The 26,237-nt window shown below is 42.6% G+C and overlaps 1 protein-coding gene across 1 annotated transcript; it reads left to right on the top strand.

The window, feature by feature from the left end:
* The first annotated feature begins 2,059 nt into the window (after positions 1 to 2,059).
* LOC144611973 (uncharacterized) lies at positions 2,060 to 26,237 on the top strand. Its single transcript, XM_078431341.1, has 15 exons — positions 2,060 to 2,232; positions 3,701 to 3,899; positions 5,692 to 6,035; positions 6,537 to 6,679; positions 11,022 to 11,186; positions 11,309 to 11,463; positions 13,882 to 13,972; positions 15,427 to 15,554; positions 16,956 to 17,043; positions 18,414 to 18,529; positions 19,839 to 19,934; positions 20,436 to 20,585; positions 21,522 to 21,978; positions 23,691 to 23,890; positions 24,712 to 26,237. Exons 1-15 carry the CDS (start codon positions 2,177 to 2,179, stop codon positions 24,811 to 24,813), a joined length of 2,490 nt encoding a protein of 829 aa, XP_078287467.1. The 5' UTR covers positions 2,060 to 2,176; the 3' UTR covers positions 24,814 to 26,237.

Genomic DNA, 26,237 nt, shown 5'->3' with positions numbered 1-26,237 from the left:
CTCTTTTTGTTTTATTTTTAAAAGTCATGGAAGCAGAGATTAGGCATTTGCAAACAATAGAACTCTACTGTATCCACAATATAATTGAAAAGACATCTAACTTTATACTTAGAGCCAAGAAAATTTGAATTGGTGAATTGATTAGTTAAAAACCCTTGACAGCCACTAAAATGACCAATGCTGCCTGACGTGGTACAGAAGCATGAATCCAATTCAAACAGACACAGTGGTGGAGTAAATCACCGGGTCAGGCAGCATCTCTGGAGAAAAAGGATGGGTGATGTTTCAGGTTGGGACCCTTCTTCAGACAAGGGGGGAAGGTGAAGAGCTGATATAAATCAGGACCTGATCTTTTCATTGGTTAGCTGATATGCGAAACAGTGCAACCCTGTATATCTCGCACACAAAATGATGTAAATCTTACAATGAATGACAGAAATAAAAAGTGTTATCCTTGTTTGTGAAGTTAATTTTTGAATGATGTAAAATTGAAGGGGGTTGGTGCAATACACTGCTAACCCACAAAGGTGTCGTTATGAGATATTCACATTTGAAAAATCCATAAATCACAAAAAAAACAAGAAGGTGCCTATGTTATTTGACCAACCTATCAGTTGAATTTAAATATGAAATGTTTACAGGTTTTAGGGTAGTGGATAAGGATCGTGTTAATGCATGTAACTTATTTTTCACAAAAGCGAGGGTTAGCACTATATTGCACCGACCTCCTTAATTATATGTTGAATTCAAAACTAAACTATGGTAGTAATGTACATTATTCATGTCTAAAGTTAGCACTTCTGTATCAGTGTGGGTATGTATGCATTACACTTTATTACATTAATATAGAATGAAAAAATATCTTGACATGTGTTCATAGTTATTTTATTCACAATATTAGGATTTCTGGAAATAAGTTTGATGTCACTGATTGCGAATGTGTATGGGTAGGCCCTAATGAAATGTATGTGAGAGAACAGTGATCATGATAGGGAGAACCATGTGCTGAGAAGTGCGCATGACTGATTATAGAGAGATAAGTGAAAAATAAGATGAAGAGAGAAATAGGTTGTTGCTTTAAATCAAAGTTGTTTGTGATCCATGAGAAGGAACAGTGAGATCTATTTACCTCTATGTTGCCATTCTCACACACACAGGAACACATTCATATATATATATATATATAATAAGTTAAATTTGTGCAGAGTGTGTGTTTGAGCAATACAAAGGAAACTGGGGAGGAAGGATGGAGGGAAATACGCAGAAACAGTAAGAAATAATAAAATCAGAGACATTTAAGCAAGGGGAAAACATTTAAAAATAAAAATAACAACAATCTGTGAATAGATAGATGAGATACATTCTGCATTTTAATGGCATCATCACACATACTGTTCCCCCAAAACACTGATTACACTGCAAGAGGCAGAGAGAACGGCGGGTTTTGCTTACTAAAATGGCGGCCGTTACACTCCTTTGCGTACTACACTTCAGTATAGGCGATTTCAACGGAGTGGTCCATCTTGTTCCTCTAGTATCTTTGGTGTAAACCGGCATCTGCAGTTCCTTCGCGCACACGCTGACTGACCCGCTGGGCGTTTCCCTGCATTGTTTCCGCTGTGAGTTTGAAGTGAGGAGGTCGGGAGCCGCCCACCCGGCAGCCGGTTGCCATGGGGATGTTTTTGCTCCGCGCCACGGAATTGGACAGTTTGGAAGCGGAGCGGGCCAATGGGGGGTTTGCTTTTCCTTTACGCACCGATTCAAGCGGCTGCGAGACGAGCGGCCCGTGGCCACGACAGCGGGCAGCCAGTGGCGGCGGGCAATCAGTGGCGACGGGGAGACAACTGGCAACCAGTGGCGACAGGGAGACAGCGGCTCGTGGCGGCGACGAGGGGGAGGCAGCGGGCACAACAGCGGGCAATCAGCGGCGAGGAGGAGACAGTGGCAGCGGGCACAACAGCGGGCAATCAGCGGCGAGGAGGAGACAGTGGCAGCGGGCAACCAGCGGCGAGGGGGCAGCGGGCAGCCAGTGGCAGCGGCGGGCAGTGAGGGGGCAGGGCCGGTTGCAGCGGACGAACTGTGGGGCTCGACGTGTTCACCTTTACCGTGACCGAAACAAGAAGAGGGGGTTGAAACCGGAGCGCCTCACTTTACGAAAGAAAAAGGAAGTTTCGCCATGGCAGCGCTCTTGAGGAAAGCGAACCCCCGGAATCCGGCGCCGGTGGCTCCCAGGTGAGGTGGCGCCCGAGGAGAACTAGAGCCCATGGTTCAAGTGGGCCTAGTTTGTCCCTCAGCTTTGGGTTGTGCTGACATTTTTTTTAAAAACAGATTTGGGTTTCTTTTGCTCCTTTCCCAACGTCAAAGTGTTCCCCAGAGCATTTAACAATCACGTGAGTGCTTCAGAAATGTAGTTATGCTGTGAGATGTAAATGTACTGAAGGTTTTTTGCATACAGCAAATTAGCCACAAATGACAGTGGGGAGATGGCCATTGTGTGTTTTTAATGTTTGTAATGGCCAGGACATCGTGTAGTCCTCATCCTGTTCTTAAACAATGCTGTGGGATCTGTTGTGTCCACCCAGAAGAGTAAATGAGGTGTCAGATCAACATCTCATGCGAAAGAGTGCAGCGCTGCCTTAGTATTAGCACAGGTGTAGTGTTTATATTTTTAGTTTGACATTTTGTACTGGGACTCAAATACACCGTCTCCCATCCCAAGGCATTATCAATCATGTTGCAGTTGATATTGGACAAAAAAAATAACAAATTGGTACTAGGATGGCCATTTACGCAGGTATGTTGTACCTTCTCGCTGCAAAATAATCATCTCGTCTTGGCCCTTGCAGCAACAAATGGTTTATATCACCAGCAAATCAGGTAGCAGCAAATATGGGTTGGAGCACATGATCTATTTAAATGGTCAAAAAAAAAGCACAAAGTACTCAGCAGGTCAGGCAACATCTCTGGAGAACACAGATAGGTGACGTTTCAGGTTGGGACCCTTCTTCAGACTGATCCGAAACATCGCCTATCCATGTTTTCCAATTATGTAGTTCCTCGCGTCTCCATCTGTCAAATTATGTTTGGCATAGCTGAAGGTTGAGGACTTACCAGCCAGAAGAATGTTTCTTCTGAATCCATGCTAGCAGACAAGATAACATTGGCTTTCCTTTGTGGTGCTGGCTCAAAGGGCCAAATGGCCTTCTCCTGCACCTATTTTCTATGTTTAACTAATGCTGCGGCAGTCTCAACCCTTTATATAGGACTTGGGTGGCATACGCTGTTGTAGACCTTGGTAGTCCTTGGTAGTGCAGCAGATGTTGAAATATGTGTGGCGTGTTGTTTGATATCTGTGGCATATACAGAGAACATCTGGAATAGATTTTCAAAAGTACATGGATTGCACATATAGGGCAACTTGGAAAAAATATATAGAAAGTTGTAAATCCTCGGCATGTTGGGTAGCATCTGTGGAGCAAGTAGCAGATGCAGTTATGGGCCAATAAACTTTCATTTCATCCTGTGCAACAATTCTCAGTCATCAGCCTCCATCTTGATTCAAAGGTCTCCTGATTGTCAAAGGCAGCAGTAAATCATTCGTTACCTGAAACAAAAATAGTAAAATGCACTCATTTTGTTTTGGTATTGTGTGCTCTGTGATTTGCCACAAAATAAGGATTTTTTTCTGCTTTCTGGGCAGAAATGCAAGTCTTGCTCACAAAGCTCGATCTGTAAAACTGACTGAGGCCAACAAAGAAAACTGTCCGGAACCAGTGAGGCCAGAGAAAGGAGCTACCAAGCAAGGCAGCGGATTACCTGTGCCGATGAAAAAGTTCACAGTAAAATCTGTTCCAGACTTCAAAAAGTTGCATCAAAATTGGGATCGTAACTTCCAGAAGGTAAGGCTTGCCTAATGGACATGGACTTCAGAGAATACGTTTATTCTATGCAGAAGGTTAAACATGTTGGGGCTCATTTCCCATTGACTGTGGAGATGAAGAGGCAGGCAGGCCATGGTGATAATGTGATAGCCATTTATTATTTGAGATAATTAAAGGTGTTCACAGGGCAGCAGTTGAAAGAAAGTTTTCACTTGCGATTGAGATCGGAACTGGCAACTGTATAATAATTGAAACACTTTAGAGTTCTCGTTACCCAGAGAATGTGAAAGGCATCGTTGAAATAATCAGCAAAGATGCAGTTAAGGGGAGATAAAGAAATGGGGAATCAAGGATATGCTGAAGGGCTTTGATGAAGATGGGTGTCAGGAGGCTCATGTAAACCATCAACAGAGATCAGTTGGATCAATTGGGCTGTTTCTATGTTGGGATCTTTTTTACTGATTTGAAACTTGTTTTGATCACTGCAAGTTCAGATAAAACTTGAAATGTATTTTACGATGACAAATTTAACCGAGTGGGCGTGCTCATTGTAATATCACAAAATGCTGGAGTAACTCGGCAGGTCAGGCAGCATCTCAGGAGAGAAGGAATGGGTGACGTTTCGGGTCGAGACCCTTCAGACTTATGGCAGGGGGGCGGGACAAAGGAAGGATATAGGTGGAGAGAGGGAGAACTGGGGAGGGGAAGAGGGGGACAGAGGAACTATCTAAAGTTGGAGAAGTCAATGTTCATACCGCTGGGCTGCAAGCTGCCCAAGCGAAATATGAGGTGCTGTTCCTCCAATTTCCGGTGGGCCTCACTATGGCACTGGAGGAGTTTCATGACAGAAAGATCAGAGTGGGAGGGGGAGTTGCAGTGCTCAGCCACCGGGAGATCAGGTTGGTTAAGGTGGACTGAGCGAAGGTGTTGAGCGAAACGATCGTCGAGCCTGCGTTTGGTTTCGCCAATGTAAAGAAGTTGACATCTAGAGCAGCGGATACAATAGATGAGGTTGGAGGAAGTGCAGGTGAACCTCTGTCTCACCTGGAAAGACTGTTTGGATCCTTGGGTGGAGTTGAGGGGGGAGGTAAAGGGCCAGGTTTTGCATCTCCTGCGGTTGCAGGGGAAAGTGCCCGGGGATGGGGTGGTTTGGGTAGGAAGGCAAGAGTGGACCAGGGAGTTACGGAGGGAACGGTCTCTGCGGAACGCAGAAAAGGGAGGGGATGGGAAGATGTGGCCAGTAGTGAGGTCCCGTTGGAGGTGACGGAAATGTTAGCGGATGATTTGTTGGGTGCGCTGGCTGATGGGGTGGAAGGTGAGAACGAGGGGATTCTGTCCTTGTTACGAATGGGGGGAGGGGGAGCAAGAGCAGAGCTGCGGGATATAGAAGAGGCCCTAGTGAGAGCCTCATCTATAATGGAAGAAGGGAAGCCCCATTTCCTGAAGGATGAGGACATCTCTGATGCCCTAGTGTGAAACACCTCATCCCAGGTGCAGATGCGGCGTAGATGGAGGTCATTGTAATGACTTGCTGCACTTAGTACCAATGCTTATGTACCAATCATAATAGTTCCTAGACAAAACCTTAGAAAAACAATCTTAGAAAACAATTTAAATAATATTGTTATCACTATAGCTCAAATGTAATTTTGGGCCATTGTGATTGTAGATTGCCACGTCTGAGATCAACAAATTGAATGTTTTTCTTTCTTGCTGAATAACACTGAATTTAGTCAATGTATTGTCGGTCTTTGTCATTGTGTTCTGAAGATGGTTGATCACTACTTCTGAATTTTGTTTCTTATTCTAGAAACAAACAGCAAGCAAGAAAGCTTGCACCCGGCCAGTTCCATTTAATTTTGCAACGTCCAGAGGAGCCAAATCAACTGAGCCCATGAGCACAAAGCAAGCAATCTGTGAAGATACGATAGAGCTGTCTTCGGCAGTAACCGAGGAAGGGTCCTCCGAATCTGAGGAAAGTTATCCAGTGGGTGGCAATTGTGCAATGGCAGATAGGGTTGCAGCTGCAGGTGAAACAATACTAATCCCGGACCGACGCTCTGGTGAACTGCCACTCCAAGAGAAGCAAGACTTTGATCCTAGCATCTCAAGTTTAAAAATTGACTGGAGTGTGGCAACTAAGAAAGAAAAACAGTAAGTAAAAAATAAACTCTCTAGCATTCACAAATTTTTTAAGAATAAAGCATGTAGACAAAGAAACCATAGACTAGAGAATGCTGTTGTGCAGATAGACTAAGCCACCTCTTGCATGAAACACTGTGCGGATTTGGTTTAGTTTGTGTAGGAAGGAACTGCAGATGCTGGTTTACACCGAAGATAGACACAAAATGCTGGAGTAACTCAGCATCATAACAAGCAGCATCTCTGGATAGAAGGAATGGGTAATGTTTTGGGTCAAGACCCTTCAGACTGGTTTAGTTTAGAGATACAGTGTGGATCAGGCCCACTGTCCATGCCGAGTAGTGCAAACTGTTATAATCTCAATCGTTCCTCACTGCTTGTTGTAGCTAAAGTTTTATTTAAATGGACTGAGTTTCTGAATCACCAATAGCATTCAGCGATATTGTGCTTTTCGCCCTTGTCTTTCAGTTTTATCCCTACAATATGATTCCATTTATCGTTATTTTTCTCTAGATTTGATCCTTGCCAAACAAGTTCAACTCCAATTAAAACCAAGAACTCTGACGTCCAGACTCCAACACGGGAGATCAAGCCTCCTTCAATGGTAAAAGGAAAAATGGAGATCCCTCAGAATATGACCATGACACCGAAAGCAGGTACTTTGAGTAAATCCTTTGATAGAAGATACATGGGGTGATGCAAGCACTCAACCTTTCATTTTAATTGGGGGACATGCCCATGTGAGCCGATGGAGCTAATTGACCCAGATATACAAAATGGAAGCCAGTTAGGTCAAACATGCGCATTGCTACTAGACCACTACTAACACATGATTTTGGTAATGTGAAGTGGAATACTTGTTTTGTCCTTTTCCTAGTGTCAATGGCAGTTGCTTTGTTTTTCAATAAAAGATAGCAATTGCGTTTCCATTACTTGCATAAAAAAGCAGAGATCTTACTTTGTGGTAATTGTTAGGTTTCAGTTTCACTTTGCTTGATGGAAGACGTGCAATTTATCTTTGCGGGGGTAAAGGACAAAGTGCTTGAGGTGAATGGTGAGTTGGCCATTTAGAACGGAGATGAGGAAAAACTTTTTCACTCAGAGTTGTAAATCTGTGGAATTCTCTGCCTCAGAAGGCAGTGGAGGTCAATTCTCTGGATGCTTTCAAGAGAGAGCTAGATAGAGCTCTTAAAGATAGCAGAGTCAGAGGGTATGGGGAGAAGGCAGGAACGGGGTACTGATTGTGAATGATCAGCCATGATCACATTGAATGGCGGTGCTGGCACGAAGGGCCGAATGGCCTACTCCTGCACCTATTGTTTATTGTCTATTGAAGTGTAGGATCCAGACTTTTAGCAAATGTAAAGCTGAAGTAAAATTCTGAAGTTGCAGACTGCAGTTTAGTAATTGTGTAATCATTTAACACTATTTGAAATGCCAGGTTAGAGATTGACTTGTCATTTCTAGTCTCGTAGCCTAAAATATCAGAGCCTTCAAATTTTGGTTTAAGATTGTAACTCTTTCTTTTTTTTTTTGGTTTGGAATTCTAATAAAATTCTTATCCTCCCGGATAAAAACCATCTATGTAGTATTTTCATTCGAGAGATTTGAATTTGAGATGGTTGGCATGTTTAGCACAGATAACTAACAAAGAATCTTAGTAGTAACAGTTTGGTTTTAGTTTAGACATACAGCGTGGAAACAGACCCATCGACCCACTGAGTCCGTGCCAACCAACGATCACCCGTACACAAGTTACATCCTACATCCTAGGAACAATTTGCAGAACTAATTAACCTACAAACCTGCACATCTTTGGAATGTGGGAGGAAGCCAGAGCACCTGGAGAAAAGCCACACGCTCACAAGGAGAACGTACAAACTGTGCAGATAGAACCCGTTGTCAGGGTTGAACCCGGGTCTCTGGCTGCAATAACGCAGCAATTCTGCCGCCGTGCCGCCCTTAGGATTTCCCTGAACTTCACTTTTGGCTTAATTTCTGTACAGTCGAATCTAGTAGCATTTTGTGAGGCGCAAGTATGATAGGGGCTGTTTCCATCAGATTTTTCGAGTGCTTGTCTTCACTCCAAATTCCCATTGTTTACTTTTGCTCTTCGTGCAATTTGCCAAGCTAATCAGAATATTCATATAATATGGACTGTTGGCATCATGGTTTGCAGTTTCTTGTCTTAACACCATGTGAAAAGTTTCACTGGCAATATTTTTTTGCGCCTATTTTCTCTTTTTGCTAAAACTCGCCTAGACATCCTGATTCGCACTCGAGTAAAATGTCATACAACTCGAGGCTTGCCCTTTATTTACAGCTGGCTCCTTGTTGCATCTGCAGATATTGCTGCTGGGGACTCTCAGCTCTCCCGATCCACTGATGATCTCAAAGTGGTAAAGGCCTGGTGCTGTATTGTACTGATGTTACTAGGTCTACTCTGGTTGTCGTATTTTTACTGGGGCCGAGATCTATATCTACATCAGCTACAAGTTAACTTTGAATCTGGTCGTGAGTAGTTGGAAGGTGCCGATCCAGTCCAGAGACTCAGAACTTAATCTAAGCTGACGGTTCTGCTCAGTGCTTAGGAAATGCTTCACTTTTGGATATGCTTGCTACAGTGTGACATTAAACTAAGTGTCTGTCATCGAGAATAGAAGATCCAAATAAATATTAGATTAATCTTTGGTGCCCTAGTCAATGTTTATCTCTCAACCGATGTTACTAAAAACATAAACTTCAGATGCTGGAATCTGTTGTGGGAAGACAAAGTGTTGGAGGAACTCAGTCGGCCAGGCAGCATCTGTGGAGGGAAATGGACAGAAGACATTTCAGATCGGGACCCTTGAGACTGATGATGCTGTCTGTCTATTTCCCTCCACAGATGCCTGACCCACTGAGTTCCTTCAGCAGTTTCTTTTATGCACACTAAAACGTTATGTAAATATTATGACAGTACTGTTTAAGGAAGCTTGCTGTATGCAAATCGGCTGCTGCATTTTTTGAATTACAACATAATCTTAGTGCTTTATTCACCAGACAGCACAACGGATTTTTTTTGCAAAGTTTCCTGCCGTGGGCTCTGAACCATCTGCGATTTCTGATCTTGTCCATGAGGGGAACTTGCTGGTGAAATTGGTGCATTTCTCTTCTCCCTGTGCACAAGTTGTTGCTTGAAAACTGGCGCAAAAAGATTCATAAAGCCAATAATCGCTGGGATCTCAGAGGCAGCACACCATGTTTGCTTGCAAGTTTTTTGTTCATAAACTGATGCCTGTTTCCATATGCAAGCAAACTTCTGTAAATCAAAATCTGACTAATTGACTGCTTCATATCCAGTCTTGGCTGACACCTAACCCACAATCTCTGTACTTGCCCACTGGATAAGAGGGAATGTGCATTTATTTTTAGTTGTGGAGTTGCAGCTCGCAAACAGGCCCTTGGGCCCACCAAGTCTTTAGCGACCGGTGATCTCCCGTACACTACTATCCTACACACAAGGGACAATTTAGAGAAGCCAATTAGCCAACAACCTGCATGTCTTTGGAATTTGGAACAAGAGCACCCGGAGAAAACCCACGTGATCTCTGTACAGACAGCACGTACAAACTCTGTACAGACAGCACGGGTGGTCAAGATCATACCCGGGTCTCTGGCACTGTAAGGTAGTAACTCTACTGCTGCGCCACTGTGCCGCCCTCTCATTATGTCCATGGGTGCAAACCTATTTGGCCAGTGGATACAGGCTCAAGGTATTTAATCGGATAGGATTCACGCCAAAACCAATTGACGTAGCGCAGTACTGATCAAGACGATGCTCCGAAACAGATATGAAGCATGATGACACACAGTCTCCTTTGGATGCATTGTTGGTCCCACTGCTTAGGAGCCTGAGCCTCACTGTGTGCCACTGGATATCTATCTTGTTCTTGTAAATGCTTCTCAAATCGTGCAGCTATGAACTACTACATCTGGATATGTTGCCTGCCACATGCATTTCCCTTTATAGGATTTTCACAATTATTATGGAGCTCTCATTCATTCTGATTGAAGAGATTAGAGTTAGCGTTACCATTTTCTGTTAGCAACCTATATGGAAGCCTGCAAATTTATTCACAATAAAGGTATCTTGTATGCCTATTTCTCATGCGCTTAACCAGACCCTTTATCATGGGGATCGTAGCCATGGCAAGAGATGGCACGGAAGCAGGTCCTTCAGCCCTCGGAGTCCGTGCCCAACCACCCATTTTACACTAATTCCATTTTTAAATTCTCATCAGCTCGCCCAGATTCTACACTAGTCTTCTTACTAAGGGCAATTTATAGCAGCCAGTTGACCCATCCACTTGCATGTGTTGAGGATGTGGGAGGAGACCCACAAGTGCATGGTAATGTGCAAACTCCTCACGGATAGCACCCGAGGTCAGGATTGAACCCGGGTCGGGTGCTGTGAGGCAGTGGCTCTACCAGCTGTGCCACTGTGCTGCACAGTGTCTTTGAATAAGATGTACCCACTTTAACACAAGGCAAATTGTCATTTTTAAAACTTGCAGATTTTTCCATTGCCCCCATACCAACTGGAAAAAGAGTATTTGTACAAATAGCCTTTTATACTGAAGATCCATTTGCTCAGTAATTCCTTCCTGTGGAAGTTAATGCACACTGGACTTTTCCAAAGCACAGACTTGAACATATTTCTGATTCCCCCTATGATTATGTAGATGGCTAGTTTAAGGATTTGATATTTTTATTATTTTTAATTACTGAGCAACGCAGGTTTCGCCTGGAAGGAGGATGTTAATCGCGTGTCCATGGCGCTCCATGCATGAGCAACGTGGTTGCGCCTGTTCCCCAGCCCTCTCCTCACCCCCCACCCCTCCATTATTCCTTTTCTAACCTTGCGTACACTCGAGTACCGGCACTCTGCATGTTTAAAATGGGAGCAGTGTTTGCATTTGGGAGCATTCAGAATAACTCTTTTCTATACAATTGTAGGCAATAGTAATGGAGATTTTGTGGGCAATCCAATGGCATTACAGAGCATCCTATCAAATGTTGGAATTGATGCTTTTAGTATTATTAATGACAAACCCAGTCTGGCAAATGGAGTGTCTGTGAAAAAGAACATCCAAAATCCTGAACAGTTCAACCTGAATCCAGGTATTTTCCCTACATTTTAAACAATTTTTGTATTATTTCAAAACAGTAACATTTTCATAATGGAAGCTGTGCAGAGACCGCGGCTCTAAGTTTCTTATTTTGTGTGGATTTTCTTAATGTAGGTAATAACAAAGGTATGGCACTGGGGAATGCCAGCTCGACTGTTGATGGCAGGAATACTTTCAGCATCCTCTGTGGCAAAACTAGCATGATAAGTCAAGCCCCTGCGAAGAACAGTGCACTCCGTTGCAAATATCCTGCGCAAAACCCATTTATGGTAGGTTCTTTTGAAAAGAATGCTCAAGGTGTTTGCTGCAAAATTAAACTGCCTATATTTGTAAGCAGTTTATCTAGGCCTTTACCACAATTAATACTTTTTTTTTCCAAATGCTATCTGGATTTAATATCTCTTAAAGCACATTTTTTTTAGATGAGAGCTAAGTAATCTGTGCGCAATTTTGGTCGTAATTCTCCTATATCATGCATTAATTCTGAGTTTGTTGCTACTTTTGGCTCATGTAAAATAACAAAGACCGACCTGTTAAGTGGATTTACTGTCCGGCTAGTACAGTGAGCAAGGTTTCTTTGGAAAAGGTAGACACAAAGAACTGCAGATGCTGGTTTACACAACTAAAGAAGCACCAAGTGCTGGAGTAACTCAGTAGGTCAGGCAACATCTCTGGAGAACATGGATAGGCAATGTTTCAAGTCGGGACCCTTCTTTAACCTGATGATACTAATGGAATGAAAGCCCAGCAGTCCTTCCAGATGAGACAGAGATTCGCATGCACCTCCTCTAACCTTATCTACTGCATTCGATGCTCATGATGTCTATTCTCCAGGCATGCTTCCTAACCTACTGAGTTCCTTCAGCATTTTGTGTCTCTCCCTGGAAAATGACACTCACTTCGACTGACTTGTGCAGGGGAAACATTTGCTATGAGACACTTTGCTATACAGCACCTTGAAGTGACTCGCAGTTCGCAAGCTACTGCGCATTGTTCCATCCATCACACTGCTGAAGAAGAGGCACTGACCTTTGGGATAATATCTCTATATCTCTCAGAAGTCACAACCTAGAAGATTGTGCCATCTACAATAAGCACCCACCTTGTCGCAGAGACAACTGTGTCTCCAGTATTTGGAATCATCAATCCTTGGAACCCGATGTGTCTTATTTTGCATTCAGGGGCACAGTATTACTCGCGTTCTCTTGTTGCGTGGCCCGATTCTGCCTATCAGGAGCTGCTTCTTGGTCCTTGCCATCAGACGACAGTGCTCCACGGGAACAGGTCATCTGCTCATTATCACATTCCTGTTTGCGGGACCTTGCTGTGTACAAATTACTGCCGTGTTTCATGGGATTTTTAGATTTAGAGATACAGCACGGAAACAGGCCCTTCGGCCCGCCGAGTCCGCGCCGCCCAGCGATCCCCGCGCGTTAACACTATCCTACACACACTAGGGACAATTTTTACATTTGCCCAGCCAATTAATCTACATACCTGTACGTCTTTGGAGTGTGGGAGGAAACCGAAGATCTCGGAGAAAACCCACGCAGGTCACGGGGAGAATGTACAAACTCCGTACAGACAGCGCCCGTAGTCAGGATCGAACCTGAATCTCCGGCGCTGCATTAGCTGTAAGGCAGCAACTCTACCGCTGCGCCACCGTGCCGCACGGATGCAGCAGTGGCACAGTTTTGCATGTTAGTTCAATGGCTAGAGAATGCTTTTGGCCTTCCCAAGGTTGTAAGTGGCACATGCAAATAAATCCTAACCAATTACAAATGGTAAATGAAGGCAAATAATTCATCTCCAGTATATCAATTGCTTTTTTTTTTTAGTTTGGAGATTTGAGGCAATGTGCTGTGTGAGTCTGAGCACGTTTGACTCCTGGACATGAAAAGTTAACTGTTCCCCTTTCCACAGACCACCTGAGTATTTCCAGCCCTTTCTGTTTTATATCACATTTTACACCACCTATCACTCATTGATTTGCATATTAGAATGCTGACTGACACTCAAAAATTCAACTTGTCAGAGGAGTGTAATTGAATTACAGTTTGTTCCAGTTTATTATCTTAGCATTATGCCTCCGAGATTTTGAAAGGAGAAAATTTTGTTTTGCAGCATCATTGCCATTCTATAGGCAATCCAAACCCTTCCTGAATCCATGCTACTTCTGAAATGTAGTTATTACGTTTAAGAAATGTCTTGTGAATCATAATCTTCCCTTATGGATCAGAGCTCATCATCACTCGCATTTTATCGCGTTGGCGTGGGAAACCTTTACTATGTCCACTCTATTTGTGAAAGTAATCTAGCGTTAGAATTGCTGCTTTTAAGATTGTCTGATCTAATTGTCACTTCAACGACATATTCCCATCTACCTTCATCCTGTTTGCGTATCCAGTATCTATCTCCCATTCCCTTAAATATTCAAAGAAACTGTTCCACCACACTTTTGAGGGAGAGAGTTCCAAAAACCCCTCGACCTTGCACAAGGGAAAATAAATAGTGGGAAATTAAGCAGTGACTCCTAGTTGCTGGTTCTACAAAAGGAAATGTCCTCTCCAAATCTGCCCATTGCAGGCTCCTCCCGATCTTTTGTGTGTTTCAATCAAGTCTCATTTCGCTCCTCTGAACTAAGTGAATACAGCCTAATTTGTTTAATTTTACCATTTATTTTGCAGATTGGAAGATCGTCCTACATGCCCTGTAATCGCCCTGCTCTCCCATTTGCCTTGGGCCGTGCTTCCTGCATTGCTAAACTAGATACCATGGGTAAGCTGCTGCACATATTTGTTTTAATCCACACACAAGACCTGGTAGAGTGTGTATGGAATGGGAAAGGGAGAGGAATTGTCGTGACATGATTAGTATCTTGAGTTTTGTTCAGAGCCTTGTCCTTCTCTCATTTGGTCAATAGTTTTGACCTATCCACCTGCATAGAACACAAAACTGGTGTACCAAACTCAACACTGTTTAAAATATATATATAGTTTGTATTTTTAATTTCATTTAGAAATTGTTATTTAATGCAATTACTAAACAGACAGCCATTGGCTAATGTTCCACACTAAGCCAAAGGAGGTGCCAAAAACAGTGTTTGATTGTGGAACTGCTGTGCTGTAGCCTAATGCTGGGAATGATTTCTATGTCGATGCATATAATGTATAGTATAATTGATAGGACATCTTTTTATGCTTTCCCTTCCTGTTGCTAGCACTTTGATATCATATCATATATATACAGCGCGGAAACAGGCCTTTTCGGCCCACCAAGTCCGCGCCGCCCAGCGATCCCCGTACATTAACACTATCCTACACCCACTAGGGACAATTTTTACATTTACCCAGCCAATTAACCTACAAACCTGTACGTCTTTGGAGTGTGGGAGGAAACCGAAGATCTCGGAGAAAACCCACGCAGTTCACGGGGAGAACGTACAAACTCCTTACAGTGCAGCACCCGTAGTCAGGATCGAACCTGAGTCTCCGGCGCTGCATTCGCTGTAAAGCAGCAACTCTACCGCTGCGCTACCGTGCCGCCCAATAGTTTAGTTTAGAGATACAGCGCGAATACGGGCGACATTGATAACATGCCAACTAACCTACAAGCCTGTACGTCTTTGGAGTGTGGGAGGAAATCAAAAATCTCTGCGAAAACCCACGCAGGTCACGAGGAGAACGTACAAACTCCGTACAGACAGCATCCGTAGTCGGGATTGAACCCGTGTCCCTGGCGCTGTGAGGCAGCAACTCTACCGCTGCACCATGGGGGAGATCAAACAACCGGAGATCAAACAAATGGGTGCACAATCCTGCAGGAGCAAGAGTTGGATGCTGGATAACTTGTGTCAGATCATTTTCAAATCCTTGAGAATATCAATGTATTAGATTCACTGCGTCAAATGTACAATGGCAAAGTACCTCATGGGAAGAATAGATTTTTTAGGAGATATTTCTAGCAACCAACTTTCTATTTCTCCCCCTCTTGTAGTGATTGGGCAAGGTATCAACCAGGCCATCAGCTGCACTTGTTCATTAATTTTGACTTGACTGCAGATGACGAGCTGAAAATACACTCATTTAGTTTTCTACCGTAGACTCTTTCTCATCCTTCCCCCCCCCCCCCCCCCCCCCCACCCCTACTTTCATTGATTGACCTGCTGTATTTTTATTGTACGTCTCTATGCTTGGCTTTGGTCAAGATCTGATTTCTGAAATTTCTTTCAGCTTCTGAAATAACTACTCCAAACAGGATTCTTCAGCCGTTGAGACTGTATAACGAAGTGAGCAACCGGCACCATTTCTCCACCAAGACACCAGCCAAGCATAAACCTGATGGCCCAGATGCCAACTTGGTCTGTAAAAGTCTTTTAATATGTCTCTGGATAATAGCACTTGGTATTCTTTGTCCTTGTGAGTCATATATTTCTTTATTTCCTTCCTTTTTCTCCCTACTCCAGCTTTCAAAACATGGGGATGGATGATTAAACCAATTGCAGTATAATGTTCTCGAGCAAAACACAAAGTGTTGGAGTAACTCGGTGGGTCAGGCAGCATATGTGGAGGGAATGGACAGGCGATGTTTTGGGTCGGGACCCTTCAGACTGATTGTAGTAGGTGGGGTGTGGGACAAAGCTTGGCAAGTGAAAGGTGGAAACAGGTGTAGGGGGGGTTTGATTATAATGTTCTGTTTTGGAAGTAGATATTCATGTTAGACCCAATCTTGGCCTAATGGAAAAAGGGCAGCTTCTCTTATCCTGCTGAGACGCCAGCCAATTCACATAGACGGGAGGTAATTCGCCAAGGAAATATAATCTTAATATGATCTACTCCTCGTGTGTTCGATGGGGTGAAGAAAGCCATGCCAAGATATTTATTTTCCTACGTGCCATCTAACGTGTCAGTTGTGTCAAGTAAATCCAAAATTACATCTCTGCTTTCTTCACATCCGTTCGTTTAGTTTTTACAGCAGATGTCATATAGAGCAGGTATGATTGATGCAAAGTATACCAGAAATAGTAGAGATGAACAGGAAATTGATTTTCGACTTTCTAATTCTCATGATCTGCTTTAGGATGCAGAAGGATTAAACTGGCCCGTCTATAACGCATTTTTGCAAAGTGGAAATTAAAGAATGGAGGAAGCATGTGTGGTCTGTAGACTTTAGAATGTGGAATGTCATTGTCTTGGATGTTGAAACCAAGCGTTTAAAGGAGATGTGCGGAACAAGTTTATTTTTACACAAGAGTGGTGGATGCCTGGAACTTGCTGCCGGGGGTGGTGGAGGAGGCAAATATGATCGTGGCATTTAAGAGGCTTCTAGATAGGCACATGGATATGCAGGGAATGGAGGGATATGGATCATGTACCGGCAGAGGAGATTAGTTTATCTTGGTATCATGTGCAGCAGAGACATTGTTGGACCTAAGGGGCTGTGTTTGTGCTATACTCTATATTGTATAATTTGTGGTAAACTTTAACATTTTTTAAAACTAATTACAAACTTCAATACATTTCTTCTGACCACTGGTGTTTTTGAGCAAAGGTTAAACTTTTAACTTGGAACGCCTGCAATTCCAATTTGGCTAATGTTAAGAGTGGAGAAATAATTTGTTTTAAATGCAGCCGTGCCAGTAAAATCACTATCTTTTACTCTCCCTGTTAGAATGATCTAGTTCCATAATTTGACCTTTGTTTCCTTTTGACCCCTTTTCATAATTTAAGAACTATGTAACACTTTCTTCGCCTCTCCCCAGGTGGAAGAACCCAGTGAATCCTCTAGCTGTGCTGCTTCGACATCCGTTTCTGCCAGATTCTCCTGCACCTGGAAACCACATGCCAAAAGTAGGTGGAAAAACAGCTTGCTCTACTTTAGGATGTCTGAAAATGCTTCATAATCAAAGGGTGATGGATATATTAGAACGAGTTTCCAGAGGATGTAGTTGGGGCAGGTACAATAATAAGGTTTAAAGGACATTTGGACGGGTACATGGATAGGACAGGTTTAGAGGGATATGGGGCAAACACAGACAGGCGTGACTAGACTAGACTAGACGGGGCAAGTTGGACTGAATAGCCTGTTTCCATTATCGAGAATGTTTTTGAAGTCCAGTCACTGCCATAATGCAGAGATACTATGTGGCAGCTGATTTGTGCGTAGCAGGCCCCTCTAGAAAGCAATGTGACAATGACTGGGCAAGTTGGCTGGTCTGGTCCAAGTGCTGTTCTCGGCTGAATATCAGGAGCCAGGTGATCAGCCCAGTGTTGGTTCCTGTTTTTTTTTTGGTTTTGGTATCATCATCAAGAACTGCTCAGTGATGAAGATTGAATCCACATCTTCCAATTACGCATTAGTAATTCAACTATTATAGAATACACACAAATTCAAAGTCTCCACTTTAACATGGGACTTGGTATAAATTTGAATCGGTGGCAGAGCTTTATATGAGAAAGTTCAATTGTGTTCACTTTGAACTAGAGGTCTGTGTATTGACTTCCTATACATTTTTCTCATACACATCCTGCTGAGACGCCAGCAAATTCACATAGGTGAATTTTGTAATAGTTATGTTTGAAAGTAATAAAAGTATAGATGAGAGCCTTACTGCTGTAAGGGCAGAGACTGAAAATACCAACCCCCCACCAATGTCCTCCCTTTGGCTTTACAATCTGCAACTCCTCAAACCTGTCTTTAACCTTCCTGCCTTTCTTATCTTTTTGTCTTTGTTGCAACCATCTGCCTAACAAACGCCCCCCTCTCTTGCCTGTTTCGACCTATTTCCTGCCACGCAGGTCCTGCCTCTCCTCTTGTCCCCCTTTCTTCACTCTTTCCTTACCCCCACCCACAATCAGTCTGAAGAAGAGTCTCGACCCAAAACGTACACCTATCCATGTTCTCGAGGGATGCTGCCTGACCTCGTGAGTTACTCCAGCACTTTGTGTCCTTTTATTTAAAATGCATTTGATACAATGAGAAGCTTCTTTACAGCAAGAGTTGTGAGATTTAACAGTGACGCTCATAAATGGCAAATAAACATTATTAAGGTAGAGTTGGATTGGACTTGGATTGTCTGGGGATTGGAGGGATTTGAATTATGTGCAGATACATAAACGTTGGTCGGGATAATATTTGGCACAGAAATCGTGGGCCGAAGGGACTGTGCTGTACTGTTCTATGGTGATGCTGAACATAAAATCTTATCTTTCATTTCTAGCCATGCAAACACCCGATAGAGCATTACGACCATCTAACTGCCCTTTCAGCAGTACTCGCACTCCATGTGAAAACGCCTGGCATCCAAGCCGCATGCTTGCTCCGCCCTGCAGTATGGTCAGTATACATCTGAGTTTCATTTTACTGCCGGTCTGTCTGTTAGATTTTCTTGGATTGATAATGATAAACTAGTAATAGATGGTGCAACTCCTCTCCTGAGCCATTTCTCGATGCCCCTCTATTCTTCGATCCATTAAATATTTATCTGCCTCCATTTTAAATACTTCTAATGATCTTGTTGGACCTGCCGGCTGGCTTCTTGTTATTCCTGCACTAGAACCTGTGGATCTTTCTGTACACTCACTTTGTCTCTCTCCATTTCAATAATCTGCTTTTTTTATTTCTCTTCCCTCCGATCTACTTGATATTCCAGAGGAAGTGGATTATGCCCACTCTCAGTCAATTGATTCAATCTTTCTCATATTCCTATCCAACCCTCTCCTGACCAAACTGCTGGTGACTTGCACTGCATGGCCAAGTACTATTGGGCTGGTATCAAAAGAACTATACAGCACCATCCCAGCAAAGGGATTTGTTGAGAATAAAATGAAAGTTGCTGTTCTATCTGCTACAGTAACACTGAGAATCTGCTGCCCCACCAGCCTGATGATTCAGCATCAGGTGATGTTTGCAATTTTCACTCGCCTACGTCCCGCTTTCCACACTCACTGAACACCCTGGTCCTGTTGCCCACTCTTCCAAGAAATTTACTGGGTTTACTAAAATATTTCTGTCACTGTAATAGTAAAAAACAAGAATTAGAAGCGTATTAATTAAAGTACTAAAATTAATCTGATTAGTATTAATAAAATCTGCTGCTCCGGCACCTCTGGAGCCCCAGGTGTGCCATGTTAATGGAGTTTCACTATACTCTGTTTGACATGTTTCGACATTGGTTTTAATTAAAATGTGAACAGAATTTTTCCACATGCTCTGTTTAGCCAAATTACATTTGCTATATTAGATTGCAAGTGCAATTCAACACTATTTCGATGAAGAACAAGTTAATAAACATTCTTCACTGAAATACTCCCACTGTATTTAGTGACAATATGGTCTCATCAGTCTAATAAAGAATTCCTGCATGTGTACTTACGTTGCCATCAAATCTTTAAAAGTGGTAATTTGCTGGTTCAAAATCATTGCTCTCGTTTAATAGAGTGATCTATTAAAAGAAAGATTTAAGCTCACAAAACCTGCCAAATGAGAAGTGAAATGTTTCCAATTACAGCTAATACACGAACAACTGTACCTGCTCTTTATGTCTTATTCTTTCTCGTGTCAATGTGCTGAGAATTGCTGGTCACTTTTTCATTCACAGGCATTGAACATCTTTTGTTAACCTCGTTCCCTTTCATTCTTGCAGGGTGCAACGTACAAGTATGTGAAATGGTCAGATGTTTGCCTTGCAAAGGGCAAGGCTACTGAGAGCAGTGCCTCGGACAATGTGAAGGATTCAATGGTGGGTGTCCGATACCTCGATTTCAATTGAACCATGGGGCACTTTATAACTTGTCCAGTGCAGATAGGGGAGGAGAGTTGGAAGAGAGTAAAAAAAAAAACATTCTTCTCACCAATCTGTCAGCTACCTGCCATAACACTTGAATTGTGGTTTGGAATCCTTTTTTATTCTCTTCCTCTTTAAAGCATCTTTAAGAATTTTTCTCCTTCCAGATGTAAAGTTGTTGAGTGATGTGATTAAATATTACTTCTGAAGAAGGATCTTGACCCAAACGTCACCCATTCCTTCTCTCCAGAGATGCTGCCTGTCCCGCTGAGTTACTCCAGCATTTTGTGTCTATCTTCGGTTAAATATTACACTGTATTGTCACTGTTCAAACTGTTCTTGAAATCATTGATGTGTGATGATATTCATCATCTTCAATAACCTGAGCCTCGCGCTTTCAAAGAATGAGTGATGTGATTTGACTGTGTAATGGATTTGCCACGCTCTCTATTTTAGGATCAGATCGTACTTCGTCTTTTTAATGATCCAGATGATCAAAATGAAGTAGAGAAGGTACCAGAGATGCCAAGCTTGAAGCAAGAACTGGAAGGAGCAAAGTCTCAGGAGAGTCCAGTACTTATGGACCTAAAGCTGGAAAAGCTAAAGGTACAAGAACAAGTGATTAATGGCCAATTCAAGCCCTCTAATAGATACTTGCACCTCTGCTTCCAGGAATGTCGTTGCTTGACTTTTCATCACATGGGTGCTCTAAGAATCTGTTTTTTATACGGCCTGATTAACTTTCTTCTTATTTTCTTCCGACAATTTTACAGTGGGAGACAGAGGCATAACTCTGACTTTTCTCCTCCCACGTCCTTTTTGTATAAAGAAAAAGCTTTGAACTAATGAACACAGCCATATGGCTTAATTGATATTACCTTTGCAGATAAAGTACTGAGTGGGAATGTTTTAAATTCCCTTTTTTGTGCTCTTTGATCATGGGCTGAGCTTCCCGTGTCTACTGTTCCAGACTGCTGCTGAATGAGCTTCTCTGTTCTGAGCTGCTGATTGTGTTCTTCACTCCTCACGGTGGGATGGTTGAGCATCTACTGTGTGGTGCTGGTTAGTTCTGCTCTTCTCTCAGCCAAGTCTCTGTAATGGCCACAACATTGTAGTTCTGTGCACTAATGCTGTGCTTGGCCAGGCAGACCCTACAAAGCTGCCAGGACAACAGACCTTCATGGTCAGATCACTTACAACCACTGGGACTTGAAAATGGAGCCAAACTGGTGACTGTATACTGTCTCAGTGTACAACTGCTATACACTTGTACTGTTTCAATGATGCTTATCTAATATGTATCTAAGTGCTTATGTATAGTGATACTTGTACTGAACTGTATACAAAAATGAATTTCACTGTACACATGATAAATAAATACCATATAGCCTGACGCATAATACTCATTGCATTGAAAAAGCTACATGTAAGCCAGTGTATGCATCTCTTTGTGTCGTGTATTTCCAGAGTAAGTGAAAAGATTCTGTCGCCTTTTTCCTCTTATTTCCTTCAAGGTCTCATTTTTTTCTTTTGCTTTTCCAGAAAATCGAACTTCTTGCTCAACTTCTGCAGAAAGAAATTCAGGAGGTGAAGGTGATTGAAGAGACGCTTACAGAAAACAACTCTGATGAAAGTGTACCCCTCCTCGCGGAAGGATTTCCCAAGCTGGCTGGCGCCATCTTGCAAAGTTGTCCAATTGCCACTGCCTCGAAGCAAGCAGAAGCTGAAGGATGCCTTCTGCTTTCTGAGTGCACTGAACTGGTCTCCAATCAAACATCTACACCAGTGGACTGCTCAGGAAATATTGATGGTGTTTCTGGGGCTGTAAAAGATCTTTGCACAGACACCCGCCAGTCTGAGATGCTGCTTCCTTCCACCGAGCCCCTTCTGAATCTGACGGACACTCTGCCCACACCTGCTAGCTGCAGCTTACTCACTTCTGCTCACTTACTCACAGCTGGGGTCAAATTCCAATCTCCCTATTCTAGTGGTCAAGCAGGTGAGTTATTTGCCTGTTACGATGCAGAGAGTCACAATGAAACGTTGAATTAAATATTGAATTGAAAGTTATGGTATGGAAACCGGCCCTTCGGCCCACAAAGTGCACACCAACCATCAATCACCCGTTCACACTAGATCCATGTTATTTTACTTTTGCATCCACTCCCTGCACACTGCGGGCAATTTACAGAGGGCCAATTAACCTCCAAACTCGCACGTCTTTGGGATGAGGGGGGAAAGCGGAGCACCCGGAGAAAACCCAAACAGTCACAGGGAGAACGTGCAAACTCCACACTGGCAGCCCGAGGTCAGGATCGAACCTATGTCTGGCTGCTGTGAGGCAGCTGCTCTACCGACAGTACCACTGTGCAGCCTGTTTTATAATGCTATTAAAATTGAATCTTCTCTAAAAGTACAGCTGTTTTTAACCTAACCTGGCCTGCCCCTTCTAAAACCACAGGTTCTTAATTGTTATAAATAGAGGTAATTGGGTTAACTTCCATTGGTAGAGAAAACATTCATATTGGCACATGCTTGTATGTATCCAGATCAGTGTAAGCTGGCTGCCAATCTTTGTTTATTTATTTTGTCACTTTTTTTAGAAGTACGGTGTCTGAAGTAATAGCCTGATGTATTGGGAGGATGAGAATTGCTATGACATTAAGATAGACAGCAGCTCCCTTATTTATGGCCGTGTGTGCCTTTAGCGATTAGATCTATTCCCCTTCTCTTTCTACACCTGCCTTCCATATCCTTTTAAAATTAGAATTTAAATGAAATGGCTTGTGCTGTTAAAACTCTATCTTTTTATTTATTAGTTGGTTACAAAGCTGGTGAGAATGTTTCAATACTGCATGAATAATGATTTAGAATTACAAAGTGACTTGGGAAGCGAAATAAATCACTTTGTAAAATCCATCATTTTCCCAGGATTTACAATATCTATTTTGAAGTAAGATGCATAGCTCCTTTTTCATGTGACTTGAATACTTATTTGGCCAATGAACTGGAGGTATCCAGCAAAAATCAGGAATATTCTGTCTCTCGCACAGCAGGAGTAAAAAATTCCTGCAAGTGATTGACATCATTAAGAACACATATTGCATACAAAAGTAACATTAAAAAAAAGAATGTTTGTATTTATGTAGTATTTTCTTCTCCATCTTGCCAATATCTGGATGCATCAATTGATTATTTGAATGCAAAGACTGTGGGTGTATACATAACCACAGTGGCCATTTTGCACATAGAAAGGTCCCATGTGTAACAAATGATGAATAACCACAATATACTTGTGTCGGCCCACGGCACTTCCAACTTCAAGATAGACTATTATCGATTAAGCAAACCTGTAGGAAAATAACTGCAGATGCTGGTACAAATCAAAGGTATCACAAAATGCTGGAGTAACTCAGCAGGTCAGGCAGCATCTAGGAGAGAGGGAAATGGGTGATGTTTCGGGTCGAGACCCTTCTTCAGATTAAGCAAACCTGATCATTAACCAATGTATTGCTATTGTTTAATCCAATGCCTTAATTTGTCAATTGTAAAGCTGGTTGAATGCTCTTTCACCGATCCACTGGAGGAGTATTACAAAGGCGAGTGAGCTATTCGTGAAAGTAAAATGTATCCAACTCTGGTACGTATGCAACGAGACTCCCGGTTGGAGATCAGCTGTGAATTTTACAACCTGTCTCTTCTGACCTTCAGGCAGAGGTGCGCTGCATCTGTCCAGCGTGAAGCAGAGGTTTGGTGAGTTGCGCCCTGGATGCCGGAAGCGTTTTCAGGAGACTCTGCTGGATGAAGAGGTTTCCTGCTGTTTTGCTCGTATCGCCCTGTCACCTGATAGGAGGGGGGACAGAAACTGCACCAACCCTGTGGCCAAAATACTCGAACAACAAGAAGTTATGGTGAGTAATCCCGGCAACAAGGAGAAATATCAGGATGTTGTCCCATAATCTAGTGTAAGGAAAAAAATGGGTCGGTATCCCATTTCTCTCCAGGTGGTGCAGCTGGTAGAGCTGCTGCCTCGCAGCACCAGAGACCCGGGCTCCATCATGACTTTCGGGTGCTGTCTGTGTGGAGTTTGCGCATTCTTCCTCCTGCATCCCAAAGACGTGCAGATTTGTAGGATAATTGGCCTCTGTAAATTGCCCCTGGTGTGCAGGGACTTGATGTGAAAATGGGGTAACATAGAACTACTGTGAATGTGTGATCAATGGTTGGCGTGGGCCAAAGGGTCTGCTTTCATTTTTCATCTTTCAATCAATCAATCTTTATAGTTTCTAAAACCCTTTAGTTGCTGTTGTGATTTGCAACGGGCCAGGTCTAGTTTTGTGACTTGCATGAGCACACTTCAACCACATAGAAAATTGACCTGTTACATGGAAAAGCTGACATTATGCACGGTTTTCACAAACTGAAAGAAAGGTTCTCACAGGGAAGTGTGTCAAAAGGTGGACTCCATGTTGGACTTCAGATTGACTGAGGCCAAAATTAATGAATTAAACATGTTGCCACTTGAATTGCATTCCACTCTGCTGCAAAGATGGAGAGCTTTGCAAAACGTTCCTGACTCCATGAACGCAGATGTGGTGAAAGCGTGCAGCTGTGGGATGCAGTTGACTCCCATTCTTTCTGTTTGCAACTTTACAAATTGGTCTGAAGTCCCTGAAACTGAGCCTGGAAGCGTTGAAATCTTTGATTGTAATTGTATGTTTCTGCTCCACAGCACTTTGTCCCAATTGAGCTGCCTCCTTGCATTAGCAGTCAGAGGGATCTCCAGCAGTTTCTGCTGTCTGTTTGGGAAGAGCAAGAAAGTCCTGCCCTCTAGATGATGCATTTACAAGGTTGTGGTATTTTCTATTTCATTGTCTTTGTCAATGTTCTAAGCTGGTAAGGAGACTAGTTGTAGTGCAGAAAAGTGAAATTGACTGCCCTTCAAGAGCTCGGGCTTTATTGTCAATTGAACAGCCATGCTTTGTTTACATAAAACTTCGTCTACATATGCTGGCTCCTTTGTAAAACCAAGCACTTTGTGATTCATCAACTATATAAAACTGCCTGACTAGCACAAGCATCCTGGTGACCTCACGCTTTTACCTGCTGTCTGTAAACAATGTCTTTCATCACTGGAATTTGCCTAAGTTTCAATGTACACTACGATACACTAACCCTATGTAACCACTTAATTAATAACTTGTGGAGTCTTGCTCTCTGTAATCTCTCTGATATGAACAGGACATGGTAATACATGCTACTGCTATCCTTGCACATCATAGGGCTCCTGCAGTCTCACCACTTTGAAATACGTGAGTTAATTGAATTATCCTTGAGCTGATCAAAGCCACAGTTTGAGGAAAGTAATGCCTTTTTAAGCCGCAGAGCTCAAAGCATAGATTGGATCATGTGACTGCTGCTTTAACGCAAAGACAGCCGTTTCTCCTAACCATCCCGTGGTGTAGTAATGTTAGCTGAAATGTTGACCAAGTGTAAAATAACCTGTTTTAAAGTAAGAGTTCCCCAAATCCAGCGACTGATTTGATTCTAATTCAACCAGCAGCATTCAACATTGAGGTAGCCAGACTTTATTTGTAATATTTTTGTTTACTGTACCACTACCAAAATCTTTGCAAATTAAAAAAAATAAAGAATCTATCCTACATCACCTACATTGTCTGGTGTGTCTGAAAACTGTTACTAGACATCATATCATACTTGCTTGGACTTACTACGCAATGTGGCTTGATATCTTCAACTTCCCATTGAGTGGAGCATCAAAGCACTCTTGTGTGCCGGGGTTGAGTTCTGGGTTAGTTACTGAGAAGCAAGCAGCTTGGTGGCCTGCATGTCAGTAAAACTGCTGTGTACACTTCCAACAACCAGATGTTTAAATTCTGATTTCATCCCTTCAAGCTGCTTTGGGCACAATTTAGACATCTTTTCTTTATTCTTGTAACTTATGCAGACTAAAATTAATTTTAAGTGTACCATTCCAATCTGGACTTCAGTTTTAGACTTTAATCTCTGCCTTTGAGGTGCCTACACAAGCCTGATTCTCCAAGAGGAAGGTTTTATTTTCAATTGGAAAAGTTCAGATTTTTCTATTAAAGCTAAAACAGCATGCTGTAAATAACCGAACCTGGTAATGTATCTGCAAAGTTTGTCAATTCCTGTATAAATACGAAATTGCTGCCTTTGCTATACTAGTCCCTGCTATGTTTTTTTTTATGTCTTGTACATTTTTGTATATGTATG

The sequence above is a fragment of the Rhinoraja longicauda genome, chromosome 42, assembly GCF_053455715.1.
Source record: "Rhinoraja longicauda isolate Sanriku21f chromosome 42, sRhiLon1.1, whole genome shotgun sequence".
In the NCBI taxonomy this organism is placed as follows: domain Eukaryota; kingdom Metazoa; phylum Chordata; class Chondrichthyes; order Rajiformes; family Arhynchobatidae; genus Rhinoraja; species Rhinoraja longicauda.
This window is presented reverse-complemented; position numbering and strand designations above follow the sequence as displayed.